General features: G+C 37.3%; 1 protein-coding gene across 2 annotated transcripts in view; it reads left to right on the forward strand.

Moving 5' to 3' along the window:
- Myo5a (myosin VA) overlaps nt 1–18,748 on the forward strand; it is a 154,897-nt gene that overhangs the window by 84,632 nt on the left and 51,517 nt on the right. For both annotated transcript variants that reach the window (XM_038322819.1, XM_038322820.2), the window contains exons 12-21: nt 13–153; nt 1,769–1,894; nt 4,115–4,198; nt 7,642–7,803; nt 8,672–8,769; nt 11,134–11,220; nt 11,306–11,414; nt 14,266–14,477; nt 15,080–15,236; nt 17,727–17,966. In XM_038322819.1, the coding sequence (XP_038178747.1) occupies nt 13–153; nt 1,769–1,894; nt 4,115–4,198; nt 7,642–7,803; nt 8,672–8,769; nt 11,134–11,220; nt 11,306–11,414; nt 14,266–14,477; nt 15,080–15,236; nt 17,727–17,966 (1,416 nt within the window). The remainder of the gene's footprint in view (nt 1–12; nt 154–1,768; nt 1,895–4,114; nt 4,199–7,641; nt 7,804–8,671; nt 8,770–11,133; nt 11,221–11,305; nt 11,415–14,265; nt 14,478–15,079; nt 15,237–17,726; nt 17,967–18,748) is intronic.

Raw genomic sequence — 18,748 nt, forward strand, 5'->3', positions numbered from 1 at the left:
TCTTTATTTCAGCATGTCTTCAAGTTGGAACAGGAGGAATACATGAAGGAACAAATTCCATGGACACTCATAGATTTTTATGATAATCAGCCTTGTATCAATCTTATAGAATCTAAACTGGGAATTCTAGATTTGCTGGATGAGGAGTGTAAGGTGAATATGATTTTCTGGGGTACTTAAGCCTGTCAGAATAGGTGCATCAGCTACACGGCAACTACGTGCAAGCAGAGACTCTTCAGTTTAACATGAGATGCTGTTGTGACAAGTCAGGGGTCACGCTTCCATTCTGAAGAAACACTAGACACTAGACCCCAAAGGTTCTTTTAAATTTGTAAATCTTTGATGTTTTTATTAGCAGTAGTATATATTGAAAGAAATATAAGAAATTGCAAAAAATTATTTTGAATTATAGTTCTAAATAGCTATAAGTTTTGAATATTGGATAGTTGTCTTTTCTACTGACATAAATAAATAGTCTTTAACTTTAACATTTATAGATGTAGCATGTTAGAAACTCACTGGATCCTTCACTTTATTACTGAATGACCTTAGCTGAATCTATCTTTTTTCTTAATCTTTTTTCCTTTAGTTTATCTACCAAAGCCTATCATGTGTTGACCCTCATATGAAGCCATACTTAGCGTGTTTAAAATAGATGTACAGCTGCTGAGATGACTCAGTGGGTAAAAATGCTTGCCAGATAGATATGACAACCTGAGTTTGACCCCAGATCCAACAGTGTGCAGCTATGGCATGGATTTGCCCTCAAATACACAATAGTAATAAATTAAAAGCTGTGCTTTTTACAAAGGTATGCATGTGGTAGAAAATATTCTTTCTTACTTGAGATTAAAAATATGAAAGCAGCCGGGCAGCGGTGGCGCACGCCTTTAATCCCAGCACTTGGGAGGCAGAGGCAGGAGGATCTCTGTGAGTTCGAGACCAGCCTGGTCTACAAGAGCTAGTTCCAGGACAGGCTCCAAAGCTACAGAGAAATCCTGTCTCGAAAAACCAAAAAAAAAAAAAATATGAAAGCAAAGCAAAATGATATTCTGAAGTTACTTTAAATTTGGTACCTTTTTTCATTGAAACTAATATTACATGTATATATTTAATGAAAGGCAAGAATTCATGCAACATATTTTAGAGGAAAGCAAAATCATAAATGTGTATGCCTTTTGACTTAAGAGTTTAGCCTACAAGTATACTTGTAAATATATAAAGGTATATATATATATATATATATATATATATATGAGGAATATGACAGTTGTCATAACAAAAACTTAATAACAACCTAGACCATAAGTAAGAAGGAAAAATGCAAGGAGTATATGGAATGAGCCCATTCATTACACGTCTTAAAAACAGAAAAAAATAATAAAGTTTCTAGAAATGACAAGAAGAGACTACCAATTCATACCTTTCTGGATTGTTAATATTTTACTGTGTATAAATGTTACCTCCATTTAACAAAACAAAACAAAAAAGTATGCCTAATGGTTGTATTTCATTTTTAACTTGTAAAGCCTTTATTGTGTTAATGCACTAACTATTGATTTGATGTTTCCTGGTATAGGCAAATGCTCATTCAGATGTGCTGCATCAGCCCAATGAAAGGCTCAGCCATGCCTTCGTTGGTGGTTCACTTGTGCTGATGAGAAGGGAAAATGAGCTCTTAAGTTGAACATAGGAACTGGCCTCTTGTTGCTGATATAGCAGAAGACCCTTAGTGCTCAGTCATTTCTCTTTCTTTTTTCTTCCCAAGATGCCTAAAGGCACAGATGATACATGGGCCCAAAAGCTGTACAACACACATTTGAACAAATGTGCTCTCTTTGAGAAGCCCCGTATGTCAAACAAAGCTTTCATCATCAAACATTTTGCTGACAAAGTAAGGAAACCTTTTGCCTTTTTTCCTTTTTAATACTTTTTGTTAAATTATAATAAAAATCAGTAGTCAAGTATTGTTTTTCCTTTGCAATGCTTGCTTTCTTTAAGATCATTTCAGGAAAAGTAACGGTGCTGGGTTCTTGGTTTTTTCTTTAACTTCAGTTGGATTACATATTAAATAAATATGGGTCAAAAGTCTTTTGCCTGAAATTTTGAAATTCAAGAAACTGAGAACCTCAAGTGTTTTTGTAACTCATTTAGCAGTCAAACCTGATCTCTGCCTTGAGCTAGCATGAGATATGTTTATGATTTTTAAGCCCACTTAAGGTGGGTACTTACATGTTTAAATATGGAGATATTAATGTTTATGTAATGTAGGGTCTAGATGGCTTTATTAAACTTTTCTGATATTTAGAATGGTCTGTATATATACTACATCTCTAAATACATTAAAAACTCTGTGAAAGCATGGTGATATGTTCTTCATAAGCTCTGCAGTTCACTGAGCAGTCAGAGATCCTGTGACTAGTTTGCATTTCAAGGAAGTTGTGGGATAGGCAGTGTTGTGAGATTTTGGAGGCCTCTTTATGAAGAGTTTTCTGATTGTCTAGTCCTGACTTGAAACCTTTGAATGACTAAGGTGATCTAAGGAGTATATGAGGTAGAGCCCCTTGAGTGCAGATGACTGAAGTTGTATGGTTTTTTAAAGAAAAGGAATTAATTCTCAAATAGTCCCACTTTACCAAATTATACAATATTTTCCCATCTTCTCCCTCTGCCCATCACCAGCTGCTGACTCTTCCCATACTCCTCTTAATCTTTTCTCTCTTCAGAGCAATGGTCCTCAATCTGCTACGACCCTTTAATACAGTTCCTCATGTTGTGGAGTCCCCCAACTGTAAAATTGTTTTCATTGCTACTTTATAACTGTAATTTTGCTACTGTTGTGAATTGTATTATAAATTATCTGCTTTCTAATGGTCTTAGATGACCCCTATGGAAGAGTACTTTGACCCCCAAAGGGGTTGTGACCCACAGTGTGAGAACCACTGCCTCCAAGGAACACTTCTGCTTGATGCAGGTGGTGTTCTAGTTTAGAAGATAAGCTGAGTCAGCCTGGGAGGTGTTCTGTTTCCCATGGGGGAGAGCAGCTTACAAGTCTGCTTACCCATGAACTGACAGGTCATTTTGATCACTTATAGTAGTCACTGCCACTCTTACCTAGGAAATTGGTATTTGTAGACTTTTACCAGAATTACTTATTTCTATTTTTATTCTGCTATTTTTCTTTTTTATTTTAAAAAAGTTAACATATAGGATAATGGATTTTTGTATTTTGAGACAAGGTCTGTGTAGCTAACACTGGTCTTAAACTTACTGTGTAGCTGAGGCCAACCTTGAATTCCTAATCTTCGTGCTTCTACCTAATAGTTGCTGAAAGTATTGGTGTGTGCTATGGATTTCATTTTATTCTTTTTTTCTTACATACTTTGTTCTTAATTGTTCCCCTCCTCTAGCCCTTTTCACTGTTTCTGCCCTCCTCCTGTGATCACATTCCATATCCCATGGCTGTAGTTCTGCCTTCGGGTCACATTGGTTCCATTGCCTTTTATTTTCCCCATTGAGAGCTCTTTTTTCCTGTTATGCTCCCTTTTCTAGTTTTACGACCTACATTCATATCTGTGTACATGCACACATAAAATACACATTGAAGTCTAGTATCTACATATGAGAGAAGACTTGAAATGTTCATCTTTCTGGCTTTGACTTACTTCATTTAACATAACAATTTTCAGTTGTATCAGTTTTCCTACAAATATCATGATTTCATGACTTTTTATTTTTTATTGTGGCTGGATAAAATTCCATTTTGTATGTGTGTGTACCACATTTTCTTTATCCACTCATCTGTTGATGGACATTAAGACTGGTTCTATTTTTTAGCTGTTATGAATAATGCAGCAATAAGCATGGATGTGTAGGAAGCTCTCTAATAGTGCATATCTTTGTGCATATCCTTTGTGCATATCTTGTCAGGTTTGCAGTAGTGAATTACCATACTTTCCCTAGGAATGGTACTGATCTCTTAGAAAAGACTGATAATACCACTTGCTGAGAGCTAGTCATAGAGCGCAGGCAAATAAATATGCTTTTGTTGATGATGGCAACATCTATTCAAAAGTGTTATCAGTTAAGGAGATTTTTTTTCATGTGATTTCAGGTGGAGTACCAATGTGAAGGCTTTCTTGAAAAGAATAAAGACACTGTTTTTGAAGAACAAATTAATGTCCTTAAGTCAAGCAAGGTAACCATGGATAGACTTACTCTTATCAGGATATGTTCTATAAAATGTTAATTGCTTTAGCATCAGTCTTTTAATATTAATAATGATTTTCTAACAAAAAATTTTAATCAAAAATTTAATATATCATATATATAACACTTACTTAATGTGTGTCTGGTCCTGTACTGATTCTTACAGTGAGATGCTATTACATTCTCTCATTCACAGATGAGGAGGTGAGTTGTAGGTACTTGGGACTTGGGACTGGTAAGTTCCCAGGTTAGGTTAAGCTCATGCTGTCTTGTTAGAACCTGCTTCTAACCACTCTTCCACATGGTCTTTCAGCTCTAAATCCTTGTCTCCACAGTAGCTCTACTCTCCTGTGCCATTGTGCGGAACTTAGAGAAGAGGGTTTTTCTGCTCCATCATTTTGAAGGGATTTGTTATAAATGTGGCTTATTCCACTCCATCTAAGTGGAGATCGACCCCGGGTCATGATGGCTGTAATTTCAGATGTGACCCAAAGTGTTTCAATTATTTTTTCATAAGAACAAATACTAGAACCACCTCTTTCCACTAGGAAAAAGAATATTCCAGATGGCAAAGAAGTATGATTAGTTAAGTTGGTCTGTACTACCACCTGCTGACCTTTTTCTGGAAAGGATGGGAGAGGGGCACACAGTCAGCCTAAGGGAGCAAACCAGGAAGTCAGTCACTTGATGCTGCAATACTTACTTCAAAAGTAAAAGTGTTCAAGTGAACCTTATAGATTACTGATGGCACTCTTGTTTTTCTCGCCTATTTTAAGAGAATCCTCTTAACATCTGTGAAATAGTATATAAATAATAGGATTCTTATTTTTTAAATAGCAACTTTTTATAGTCAATGATGTTAATAATATAAAGATTACATTAAGACCAAATCCTAGTTTTAACCCTCAGAGATGAGTCAGATAGTCATAGAAAAATCAGATTTGTTTTTTTTTACCCTTAACAAGTGTTGAATATTAATGCTTTCTTAACTTATAAGATTGATGTTCAAGGCAAGCTTTTTTACAGTAACAATCATTAAGTGTGATTCAAAGGTCTTTGTCACTTTAAGCTATAATGTAAGCATGACGTTCTGTTGTTAATACTTTGTCAAAATAATTTAGCTTAAATAAAACATGGGTTCTCATTCTAGATGTACCCATAATCAACTCTTTCTTTATTATTAATTTCCTGTTTGGTTAGTGGGTCCTTAATCATCAGAGAGTAGCAGCATATTCGAAGAGTCATTGAGAAGAGCCAGTCTATATACTATTGTTGTAGTTGAAGTGGGGATAGTTTATTATTTTCATGTAAGTTCGAAGGCCTTTCTTATTCCCAGTCTTTGTAGCGTTTCAACCAAGAGACCTGAACTTTATTTTCTCTCTGAACCTGGTATAAAGAGGTGTAATACAAGACCAGTCTGTTCTCTTGGAAGGACCATTTTGCCGATATTTGTACTATGTGCTTTGAACTGAAGTTTTGGTGATAAGAACGATGTAAAATCCATTTGTGTCTATTAGAGATATGTTTTGATTAAAGTGTCATTTAGAGATAGCCAGGTAGAATTGTCATATGGGAAGTGAGGAATGAAGGCAGGTCACAGGGAAAGGTAGAGAGGTGGTAGAAATGCTGTGGGCTTCAGAACTTGGTGCCTTTTAAAGCAATGAGACTTGGAGAGAGCATGTAGATACAAACTACTAGAGCTGAAGCCAGATGTTCCAATTAACAGAGGCAGCCAGAAGAGGCACCAGAAACAAAATCCAAGAAAAACAGCTTCTGAAGAATACATTATAGAACAGTTTCTGATGCAATAATTCTAAGTGTATGCTGTTAGCGCACATGTGTGCACATGTGTACACGGGGACACTCATGTTCAAGTGTATGAGTATGTGTGTGAAGGAAGGAGGACAATATCAAGCTGTCCTTAGGAACACTGTCTACTTCTTTTGAGACATTGTCTTTCATTGACTTGGAGCTCAGCAGTAAAAATAGAGTGAGGTGACCAGTGAACCCCAGGGATTCTCCTGTTTTCTCCTCACTATTGGGATTACAGCCATGTGCCACCTTGCCCAACTTTTTATGTAGCTGGTGGAGTTCAAACTCAGCAAGACAAGCACTTTACCAATTGAGTCATCCCCCCCAGCTTTGTTTGAGTTTGCTATTGTTTGCCTGTTAAGATAGGACATCATTTTGTTCAGGCTGTCCTCAAAGCATGTAGATGGGAAACTGAGGCTGGCTTTGAACTCTGAACCACCTCCATTTACCTCCTAAGCCATAAAACTACAGACACATGACCTTGTTTTTCAGTGAAAGTGATCTATCTCATAGAAAAAAATTTCCTAGATAATCTGAGATTAGTAAATAATTGGTGGTTTGTGTTACTTGAATTATGCAAATGATTAATTTTATTTATATAAAATAAAACAGTGTTAGAAAGATGTGTCCATATAGCAAGATGTTGCTATAGACTAGTTTCAGGTCTCCTTTGTTTCAGAAATTTTCATCCAACTACATTGACTGGTATCCACTCACTTATTAAAGGTAAATGCCTTTAATCTCAGCACTTGTGAAGCAGAGACAGGCAGATCTCTGAGTTTAAGATCAGCCTGTTCTACAGAGCTAGTTCCTGTGGTAACATAGTGAGATCCCCATCTCAAAAAACAAATGAGCATGGTAATTGCACTAAAGTTTTAAATTTCTTGAAGTCAAATATAAACACACATAGGATAATAGCAAGGTTTTCTCCTTTGTTATACAATCCAAATTATTTTCTTAAAATTATTAATTCATTAATTTTTGCCTTCCAATAGTAAAAGCTTGTTCATAGCATCTTTCTGCTGAAACCCTTGAGTGTTCTGAGTTAGAGCTTACAACTCCAGACACCCGCAGACCTGACCTAGTCCTTTGTTTCTGCTACATAAACTCCCTTGTAGAACTGAGGCAATAAACTTAGTCTTTTGGTTAATATTTTCTCATAATTATATTCAAAATCACTTGTATGTTTAACTGACATTTCGTTTAGGATTAGTTAGATCTTCAAGTCTATACATAATTGTTTGAGTTTGTTTGTAGAATTATTTTTTCCAGCATATATTTGTGACATTTATATGTCCCTTCTCTTATATTTTTTTTGCTCCTAACACAGAAATTATTTCTGTGAGTCTGACTATAACTATATACAACCATAAATGTTTATTAGAAGTATCTGTAATGTGTCTTCTACATAGACTTATTTTCCATTTAGGGTTTAGGGATGAATTTTTGTTTTTTTGGTTTAGTCTTTTAAATAGTGTCTTATTTGGCCTTGAAGTCACTTTCTTGGTAAGTCTGGCCTGGAACTCATGAGCCTCCTCTCTCTGTCTCCCAAGAGCTGGGATTTTAGCTGTGTTGTACTTGGTTCTAGAGTACAGTTTTCTTTTACTATTTCTGACTTAGTTTAAGATGCTACCAGAACTATTTCAAGATGATGAGAAGGCCATCAGTCCTACCTCCGCTACCTCTTCAGGGCGCACTCCTCTCACTCGAGTGCCTGTAAAGCCGACCAAGGGCCGACCTGGCCAGATGGCCAAAGAACACAAGAAAACAGTGGGGCACCAGGTGAGTTCAGGAGTTGCTGCTACCAGCCTCCTTCCCTTCAGCTTCCACAACCTGTGGACAGGTTCTTCAGCTGAAGAAAGGTCAGTGTTTCTGCTGTGCAAACAATACTGTCCAGTTAGATTTTACCCACTCCACACTCATAACTGCATCAGCCTTTCCAAAAATAATTTTCTGTCTCAGTTCCTCTACTGCATATCATGTCTCAGACCACTGCTATCTTTGTTTTGTTACTGGTTTTCTCAGTTCTATATTCTTACAGAGCATCCATCAGCTTCCTCAGTGCAAGAAAGTCCCCTCTTCTTCCTATGGATAATGGAAAATCTCCTTTCCTATCCATATCCCTGTGGATAGTGGGAAATATCCCACACATGCTTGGTGTCTGTACATGGGGGGGAGCTTTGGAAGGGAGGTCGAACACTAGTCAGCATAGTGTGTTATTCCTCTGAGGCCTTGTAGATAGGAACAGGGCCTCATGTGGGTCCACAACTTCCAGTCTTGACCTATGTCCTTAATGATGCTTTCTTTCTGTTTGTCCTTCTGCCTGTTCTCTGATTATTTTTTATATAATATTAAGAAATCTGCAGCTTTTTTTGAGCAGAGTTCATGCCTTATATAAGTCACATATAGTGGAGCTCACAACAGGAGCTACAGAGAAAGGAGTAGAAGAAAGGCACATGCATATTTAGAATAAACATGTAGAGTTCAGACTAATATAAACAAAAGCCCTAGAACTCTTGTTTAGTAACTGCCCCCTGTGAAGATGACTTTATAGTTTGCAAAATTACCTCTATTTATGTCAAAGGAGGAGAATTTTAAATTGTCGTTGGCCTCTGACAAAACTTTAATTTTTAAATCCTTTTTCATGCAGTTTCGAAACTCCCTTCACCTGCTTATGGAAACCCTCAACGCCACGACTCCTCACTATGTACGCTGCATTAAGCCTAATGATTTCAAGTTCCCATTCACGTAAGTCAAACTGAAATGAGGGGAGAGATTTCTAGGGAAAATCTTCATGTCTTGTATAGGGAATCTACTATTCGATCAAGTTCTTAGGTTTTGTTTCCTTTTGGGAACATGAAAACAAATTAACAGTTAACTCTCTAAGGATTTGAAAATTTGAGGCCAACCAGTTATTTCTGATTCTGTTTTGGCTTTATCTCTGTTGGAGATATTTCTGGGCTTTTTGTTACTTTTTACATTAGTTAAAAGCAGGGCTGGCTGAATGAATGCTTCTTTTGCCAAGGCCTACCTGCTGCTCTTTATCTGTTGGAGCCAGAGAACAGATCAAAATCTCATCCTACTTCACATACCAAGTCAGAGGTAAAAATGAATCTTTCTGGAGATGATTTCAAAATATTGATATTTCTCTAACTTTAAAAGTAACACATGTATGTTATTGAGATGGTTTTCAGGAAGGTAGTAGAGAGGTAAGTAGTGTAAATTGTCACATGTGCTGGATGAGTTAGCATTCCCTCTTTCGCTCTGTGTGTTTGTATGTGTGTGTGTGTGTGTGTGTGAGAGAGAGAGAGACAGAGACAGAGATAGAGACACTGAGATTAACAAGGTAGGATCTCAGGTTATAATTGCTATTTCAACTCTACTCTTAATAGCATTGATTGTGGACAGTTCCTAGATTAGTATTTAAAAAGCTGCATTATTGATTGAATGACTGCAGAGTATCTGATGTTACAGATGATCCATAATCTATTTAAATTATTTAGGTTGTTACAGCTAAACCCCTCCTATTTCAGATAACAATTTCTGTCAAGTATTTTTGCCAAAAGTTTCTGTATCTCCTTGGGACGACGTAAGTCTAGAAGAATTTGTGGGCTAAAGATCAAGTGTATGATTTGATCATTATACATATTTATTGAAATATCATATTTTTACCCCATAAATAGCAGAAATACCATGCCAAATAAGACTTTTTAAATGTATTTTGAAAAACCAGCCATGAGGCTATTAGAGATGGCTCAGCTGTTAAGAGTACAGTCCTTCCAGGGTACCTGGGTCTGACTTCCAGCACCCATATGACAGGTCCCAACCATATTTTAAGTCATTTGACACCCTCTCTTGTCCTCTGAGCACCAGATATTCAAGAGTTGTACAGATCTACATTCAGGTAAACATTATATATATGCATATAAAATAAAAGTAAATAGGTAGATTAAAAAAATAAAAAGACACCGGATGGTGGTGGCACACACCTTTAATCCCAGCACCCTGGAGGCAGAGGCAGGAAGATCTCTGTGAGTTCGAGGCCAGCCTGGTCTGCAGGGGGAGTTCCAGGACAGGCTCCAAAGCTGCAGAGAATGCCTGTCTCGAAAAAAAAAAAAATCCATGAATGAACGAACGAACAAACAAATAAAAGACTAGCTATATAGACTCAAAGTTGCAGCTTCTATTCTACAGTGTATGAGTGAATGTCTGGATGGTCTTGCTGAACCAATGCTGAGAGCTTACATTTTGTTAAACAAGCATAAGACAGAGAGAGACAGGGAAAGCTAGCTGGGAATGGGAAAAAGTTTTGAAACCCCAGTGATATCTTCACCAACAAGGTCACACACCTCCTAATCCTTCCTAAGCATTTCCACTAAATGGGGATCAAGTATTCAAATATATGTGCCTATGGAGGCAATTCTCATTCAAACCATCATGCTTAGGATAAAATAAATGTGAAATGTAATAAATAAATACATCTTTATTACTTTACTACGACCAATGTTTCGTATGTTCATAGTAAGTGGCTTGTAGAAAAACGAAGTTGTTACTTTTGGGGGTGTTTTTTGTTTATTTGTTTTTGTTTATCGAGACAGGGTTCCTTTGTGTGGTTCTGGCTGACCTGAAACTCACTCTTTAAACCAGGCTGTCCTCAAACTCACAGAGATCTGCCTGCCTCTATGTAGTTGGTTTTTTAAATAACTGAATGGGGCATGCTTAATTTGTGTCTCAGTTTCATCGGTCTTTACCCAGGGGTGGTCTATGTACTGAGCTAATGGAATGGGAGGATTTTCAGTCAAGCTAAGCCATAATTGCACACTCATTACAGGATGGGCAAAGTGAGAGAAAATTCTGTCTTCTTTCTTTTTCGTATGCTCTGTGGACTTTCTTATGACACTCTAGTATATGAACTGGAGGAACTATCTACAGCTCTTTATTTTTACTGCAAAATGTTCCTTCTCTACTCTTTCATGGAGTTTTTCATTTTGGTCACTGTTCCAGATTTTGAATGCTTTCTTTTCTAGTTTATCTACTTGACTCTTGACAGAAGAATTTAACCCTTGACAGCCTGGGTCTTTGTGGGCTAACTGCTTTTGTTTCTCCATGCAGCTTTGATGAGAAGAGGGCAGTGCAGCAACTGAGAGCATGTGGTGTCCTGGAGACTATCCGAATCAGTGCAGCAGGTTTTCCCTCACGGTGAGCCCACAGTCTTCAATGTAAGGGAGCTTTGTGGAAGCAGTTCTTGCTTGAATCTTTAAGCTGTTATGGGCTTCTGTTCTAGGTGGACTTATCAAGAGTTTTTCAGCCGGTATCGGGTCCTAATGAAGCAGAAAGATGTGCTGGGAGATAGAAAGCAAACATGCAAGAATGTATTAGAGAAACTGATATTGGTGAGAATGATTTTCACTTAATTGTTTCTGAAATGTATTATCCAGAGGCTTTATCATTCTAATCTGTAAAAGCTCTGCAAACTTAACGTTAAATATCATAACCCACATTATTGGATTGCTTAAGTAGAAAAACACCTGACATAGAGTTCAAGTGAGACTCACTGTATTTACTATGCTAGAAGTAATGTGGATGCTGATAGCCAACACCAGAAAACTGTTTTGAAAAAGGTTGGACTTAGACTTGAGACACAGCCCTTTTAGATAGTTGGATCATTGTCAACAAAAATGTTCTTAGTATTTAGTTATGGTGATACCAGATATAATTAAGGAAAAGAGCCCATTTTTATTTTAAAGATAAGTAATGCATTTTAAAGATGAGCATGCAGATAATTATTTCTCCCTCAAATATTGAGTGAGGGCTCGAGATTTGGCTCAGTAGAAGAGTGCATACTAGACTCAAGACCCATGTAGGGTAGCCCACACCCAACTGTAACTCTAGTTCTCAAGGGAACCAGCACCTCTGTCTTCTTGGATACTTACATTTTCATTCACAGAGACACACATGTATGTATGTATGTATGTATGTATGTATGTATATACATATATATATTACTAAAAATCTTAAAATTTAAAAAAAATGACAAAAATACAGAGGAAGAAGCAGATATTAAAGGAAGGCAAAATCATATCCAGTTAGGAGAAAGAAGAATAATTACATGAGGTGTGGGATTTGAGTCAGGATCTGAAGAATACATATGTTTGGATAAAAATGAAATAAGCTACTAAAAGTAGGGAAAAAAACCCAAGATTTGGCTGGAGAAATGCTTAAGAGCTCTGCTGCTGTGGCGGAAGATCGTGTTCAGTGCCCAGCACCCGCATCGCTGGCCTGCAACTGTAACTCCAGCTCCAGGAAACCCAACGCCCTCTTCTTGCTTACATGGGCACTGCACACACACAACATACATTCATAGAGACACATGAAAACTAAATCTTTAGGGCTGGAGAGATGGCTCTGCAGTTAAAGCAGAAGACCTAGGTTTTGTTTCTAGTACCCACATGGTAGCTCACAATTGTTCCTCAAGTTCCAAGGGATGCAACACCTTCTTTTGGACTCCGCAGACACTAGCCATGCACGTAGTGGACATTCTGTGCGAGCAAACCACGGATAAACATAAAACATTTTTTTAAAAGGAAACAGTAAGGTGGCCTTTTACAGGGTAAGAGTTGTGTATGAGACAGTAGAGAATTGTATAGATAGATGATGGTGCTCTAGACAATTCCATGACAGTCAAAGAAACTCTCAAACTATTTTGTGTAGTCACCTGGAGGGCTTGCCAGACACAGATTGCTGGCCTCCACCCCTAGAGTTTCTAATTCAGTAGGTCTGGGATGGACTAAACAATTTAACATCCTTTTCCCCACACTTTTTTTTTCTGTTCTAGTGATACAACCCAGGACTTTGCATATACTAGGCAAATGCTTTACCACTGAACTAAATCCCTTATAATTTATATATTTAACAGTTCCCCAGGTCCTCACAGGACACATAGAAATCTCTAACCTGAGTCTTGATGAGTTTGAGATTTATGAAAAGGTTGTTTAAAAATTAATTTTACTTGTACCTCACTATGAAGTAGTCATAATTACTATCTATTAATTAATGTAATACTTCTTTGATAATTTTTCCCCCTTTGAGAGAACTAAGGATCCCATCCCTCCCTAAGGATGTCATGCTTTTTAAGATCTCTTGGGGTTTTTTTGTTTTGTTTTTTTTTGAGTTTGGCCCAACTCTTTTCTAATTTGGGTTCAGATGGGAATGTGGAACAAAAAGCTGAGACAGTCATGCACCTGCCTCCTCACCCAGACCACTCAAGGCCTGGATCCAGTGGAGGCAGAGGTAGTAGCTAAGGTAAGATGGACAGTGGGAGAGGACCTAGTTAGAGTTTTCATGCAAATGTTAGTAAATAATTTTAGGCTTTTCAGATATATGTTACAGTCGCTAATTTTTTAACTTCATGTTTAAAGGGATGTATATGTGCTTACAACAAAAACCGAGTTTCTCTATTTTTGCTTAGAATTCCAGCACAGTAGTGATTATTATATGTAAATTGCACTGTTCTTTTGATATGAAAATGGTTAATGATTTGCACGCTTACATCTGAGGCGAATCACATGAATATCTCTGTCTACAGTTCTGCTTATGCATAAAAGCCAATGCAATATTAATAATTGTATTTTATAAAAGAAATTGGCAATCTGTAGACAGTTTTTAACATATTTATGAGGTTGTATTTGTTTTTAGACACTGTTGAAGCAACATGGTAACTATTTAGATGCATGCCCTTAACATGAGCACAGGGATTTGGAGGGATTGGCTGGTGGTTTGATTTTGTTTTTTTAACGTTTTTATTTTGTTTGCTTTCTTCCTGCCTTATTCTTCACACTGGCTTGTTTGTTTCTTCAGCTGCTCCTGGATTATGCAGCCTGATGTAATCTTACAGTGGTCAATCAAAGGGACTGTCATCACCTCCATTTCCTTAAGCTGTTTAAAATTCAAACAAGCATGTAATAGCTGCATAGAACCCACAGCCAGTTTTGGGCCCAGGTATTAATTCCAGATAGAATAATTCTGGAAAATAACTCTTAGGCTACCATTTTCTCTAAAATCCTTTCTATTTACTCAGCTTAAATAGTATAAAAAAAAAATCTAGTTCCATTAGTTCATTGAGATGTAGCCCAGGTTTTAGATAATAGATTCATTCTTTTACTAATTCTGCTTCTAGATTTTCCCCCATCTTTAATTTGTTTTATAAAATCATTGTTTCTGTTTATATTTTTCCCTCTAAAATAGGACAAGGACAAATACCAGTTTGGTAAGACAAAGATCTTTTTTCGTGCTGGTCAAGTTGCCTATCTAGAAAAATTGAGAGCTGACAAACTGAGGGCTGCCTGCATCCGGATCCAGAAGACCATCCGTGGGTGGCTGCTAAGGAAGAAATATTTGTGCATGCAGAGGGCAGCCATCACAGTGCAGCGATACGTGCGGGGCTATCAGGCTCGATGGTAGGTCTCCTTATGGCCTCATGGACCTCAGCTAATTCATGGTCCATTCAGGATGAATCTGAATGACCACCCTACCTGAAAAGTTAGCATCTCACTCATTATTAATTTCAAAGCACAACAAACTAATTTATGAGACAATTTAAAAAAATAGAATTTCATGTAGATTTGGGATAATTCAGATTTGAATTGCTACCAACTTAAAATTTGTATCTCTTTTACTAAAACATGGAAGTTCAAGAAAGTGTATATAAATTAAAAAACTATGAATATGAGACAGTTAATCTGACTCTGTTGAGCAGCAATTAACAGAAAAGTTCTAGCAAATAGTTGTATTTCAGTATGATTAAATTTACAAACAGTTTTAATTTTATGAAGTTTATGTGACAATATGGGACATCCTGCTTTTTAAAATTAGGGAGCCCTCAATGAAAAAGTACTTCAGAAGCTACACATTGCTGAACATGTGTAAGTAAATATAAATGCTTATTTGTCATGAATATTAGAATAACCAACAGTGAGGTCTGCTCAGGATACCTAAGACATTGACATTGATGTTTTGCAGTCTTGATGACTGACAGTACACCACTATTTTCTTTGACCAGCTATGCTAAGTTCCTACGCAGAACCAAGGCAGCAACCACCATTCAAAAGTACTGGCGCATGTATGTGGTTCGCAGGAGGTACAAGATTCGACGAGCTGCCACTATTGTTCTTCAGTCTTATTTGAGAGGCTATTTGGCAAGAAATAGATATCGCAAGGTAAGGTGCTGTTTTCAAGTTTGTTCATGCATTCCAGTAATCATATTTTCCATCTATACAAAGTATCATAGGGACTGCTGTGGACAGAGAAGCCATGTGGAGACAACACAATTTAAAAGTATTCTAGTATTGAGTAATTAGATATACTTGTTAACAAGACAGTAGAAAATATACTTCCTGTTTCCATTTGTTTGAAAATTTGTAAAATTAAAAAAGTAAAGTGAAATAGAAACCACCAATTTGGTTGCTAAAAACAAATTTTCTCAGCTTTCTGGAGGCCAAAATTCTAACCACTGGGCTGTAATCAAGGTATCAGCAGTACCACATTTTCCAAAAGCCCAAAACAGAATATATTCCTTGTCTCTTCCTGTGGTGGCTTACACTCCTGTGCCTGTATTCAGGTCACATTGCCCCTATCTTTGCTCTATCTTTGTATCATTTATCCCTTACTAAAAATCATGGGGCTGGTTAGATCCCCGGAATTCACATTGTGGAAGGAAAGAGTCAACTCTCCCACATATGCTCCCCCAAATAATTGGTTTTTTAAAGGTAGTTTTTAAATTATGATAGTATTCAAGTCCACATTTATAATTCAGGATAATATCCCCATCTCAAGATCCTTAACCTAGTCACATCTGTTTTCCAAATAAAATCACAACTACAAGTTCCAAGGCTTAGGATAGTATGTCATTGAGACCCATTATCCAGATAGCTACAGAGAGGTAAACTATACAAATAGGTTAAATATATGACACGTGTACAGAATAAGAAAAGCTTAGGAGAATTTATTATGGTGAAAAGGAAATAACTATAATATTTGTATGATTAAAATTATATTAACTGGATTATGGTGCATTTTTTGATACTTTCTGTGTGCATGTGTGTGCATGCATGTGTGTTTGTGTGTTTTGCAGGCTTGTCATTGTGTAGGTATGCAAGTTGTACATACCTATGTTGAGACCAGAGCAGTATTTCAGTTGTCTTACTTATTACCTTGATACAGAATCTCTCACTGAACCTGAAGCCAGTAAGCTCCCAAGAGCACCTTGTCTGCACCTCTCAGTGCTAGGGCTATAGGGGCATGTATCCATCTCAGCTTTTCATGTGGGTTCTGGGAATTCATACTTAGCTTAGGTCCTCATGTTTGTGTAGCAAACAATTCTTACCCAGTAAGCCATCTTATAAGCCTAACAAATATCTTTTTTTTTCATGAGGCACTGGGGTTGAATTCAAAGCTTCATGCATACTAACCATGCATCTTCTACTAAGCCACACTCGTCCTGACAAGTACCGTTTCTATCTTAGAATCATTACTGCCCTCTGTAGATCACAGATCACTAATGAATCTGTTTTAAAACATGTACTTGGTTTGTGTGTGTGTGCATATGTGTGTGTCATTGTGTCAGTGCAGGTGTCGGAGGACTACTTAGAGGACTTGATTCTTTCCATCTTGTGGGTTCCAGGGGAAAAACTTTTAAAAAACTGTCTCTGCTTAATGGTCTTCAGTGACAAGAAATCTTTCTCATAAGGCAACCCTTTTCTTCTAAGTTGTATAAAAGTTTAAGAAACTGTCATGACTTTAAAAAAGTAAAAGTAAGATCATTATCTTTTACATTTCTGTGTGTTTAGCTTTCCCTTTAAAGTGTGTGCCTTTACCTTGACATCCATAACAGATTACTGCTACATTGGAAACAACAACAGGGGGAACTCATACTAGAATGATACACCTCAAATGTGGCAAACAAGAGTACCAACATTAGGCTGAGGCAGGTGGCACCTGCCTTTAATCCCAGCCCTCAACTGGCAGAAGCAAGTGGACCTTCCTGGGTTCAATGCCAGCCTTGTCTACATAATGAATTCTAGGCTAACCAGGGGTACCCAGAAAGATGCTGTTTCAAACAAACAAAAAGAATGTCACTTTCTGAATTTCAGGAGTGGGGTCAGTAAGTCAGAAATGACCGTTCACTAACTTAGGTGTCAGCTTCTCAGCCAGCTTTCTGGCCGTGCCCATAACCTCAAGTCCAGGCCCAATGCATAGTGAAGCAGTGTAGTGGGACAATCTTTTATCTTAATAGCACATAGTTCATAAAGTACCTGATTCTTAGTTTTATAAGGCCTTTTGCAAGCAGAAATCCTACACCATAAGGACTGATGCATTTTTTTGTGTTCTTTGTAGAATTTGTCCTTTTTGCAATCTGGTATTTTTTATTTAAACTGCTTCCAATTCCGTGTATTGTTTATAGTTGTGTGTATGTGTAATAAAATGTAGCTAGAAAAGTGGACATTGAAAGATGATTTGAGAAATATATATAATAAATAATATATATATAATGATATACCTTTAGATTCCTGTGATATATAGTCCACATAAAAACAGTTGTTTCAATATTTTGTCCTCTCTAAGTATGGATTCTCAGTTTGACATACATGAGCATAGAGTTGAACTTTGAGTCTAGTCTAGCAACTCAGGTTATCTCCCTTTTCCTGCAGATACTTCGTGAGCATAAAGCAGTCATCATTCAGAAACGTGTTCGTGGCTGGCTGGCTCGTACATATTATAAGAGAACCATGCAAGCCATCATCTACCTTCAGTGCTGTTTCCGGCGGATGATGGCCAAGCGTGAGCTGAAGAAACTGAAAATTGAGGCTCGCTCTGTGGAACGCTACAAGAAGCTTCATATTGGCATGGAAAACAAGATTATGCAGCTGCAGCGCAAAGTGGATGAGCAGGTGTGTTTTTAAAGAGGCCCTAAAGCTAGAGCACAGCTGGAGACCCACAGGATTGCTTTTAGTGGCCTTTCTTCTGGACTCTGACCCTGAAGGAAAGGAACAAACAGGGACTTATTTTTTTAAAACACCCTACTCCAAAACTGTGTGATCATGAGCCATATCATAATTTATACTTTGCAGAACTCTTCCTCCCCTGCCTCTTATTTGTATGTGTCTCTTCTCTGACTGCTGTTGGGCACGGCAATGGCCAGAGAAGCAGGAGTATGTACAGGCTTTTGAGGCCCAAGTCTACCTGCAGAGAGAAAGCGCTCTTGCTTAGCAGTAGTTACTAAGTGGTATTTTAGTACATGCAAATGATCTAAAGGTAATTAAGAGTATGTAAGACATAAAGAAGGGAAGCTACAGAGAAACCCTGTCTCAACAAACCCCCCTCCCCCCAAAAAAAGGAAAAAAGATAGTAAGGAGAGATGGGTCAAAATGAAGTAGGATTCATCAGAAAGGTTTATGAAATGAGAGGAATTTTAAAATTTTTAGTCTACTTTATCATTCTTATTCATCTTCTCCCTTGCACATAAGCTTATTTTTTTATTAGCCCCAAGTTCTGACCTGTGGTAGACAGATACTATCACTGAGCTAAAAAATCTCAAGCCTTAAGATAAATGTAGTGGCTTAAATCTGTATTACAGGTATGCAGAGAGTACTGCCTCAAAGTCAAGACTACCCTAGATTACAGTGTGAGATTATGTCTCAAAACAACAAATAAATACAATAAGTACAATATT

The sequence above is a fragment of the Arvicola amphibius genome, chromosome 3 (assembly GCF_903992535.2).
Source record: "Arvicola amphibius chromosome 3, mArvAmp1.2, whole genome shotgun sequence".
In the NCBI taxonomy this organism is placed as follows: domain Eukaryota; kingdom Metazoa; phylum Chordata; class Mammalia; order Rodentia; family Cricetidae; genus Arvicola; species Arvicola amphibius.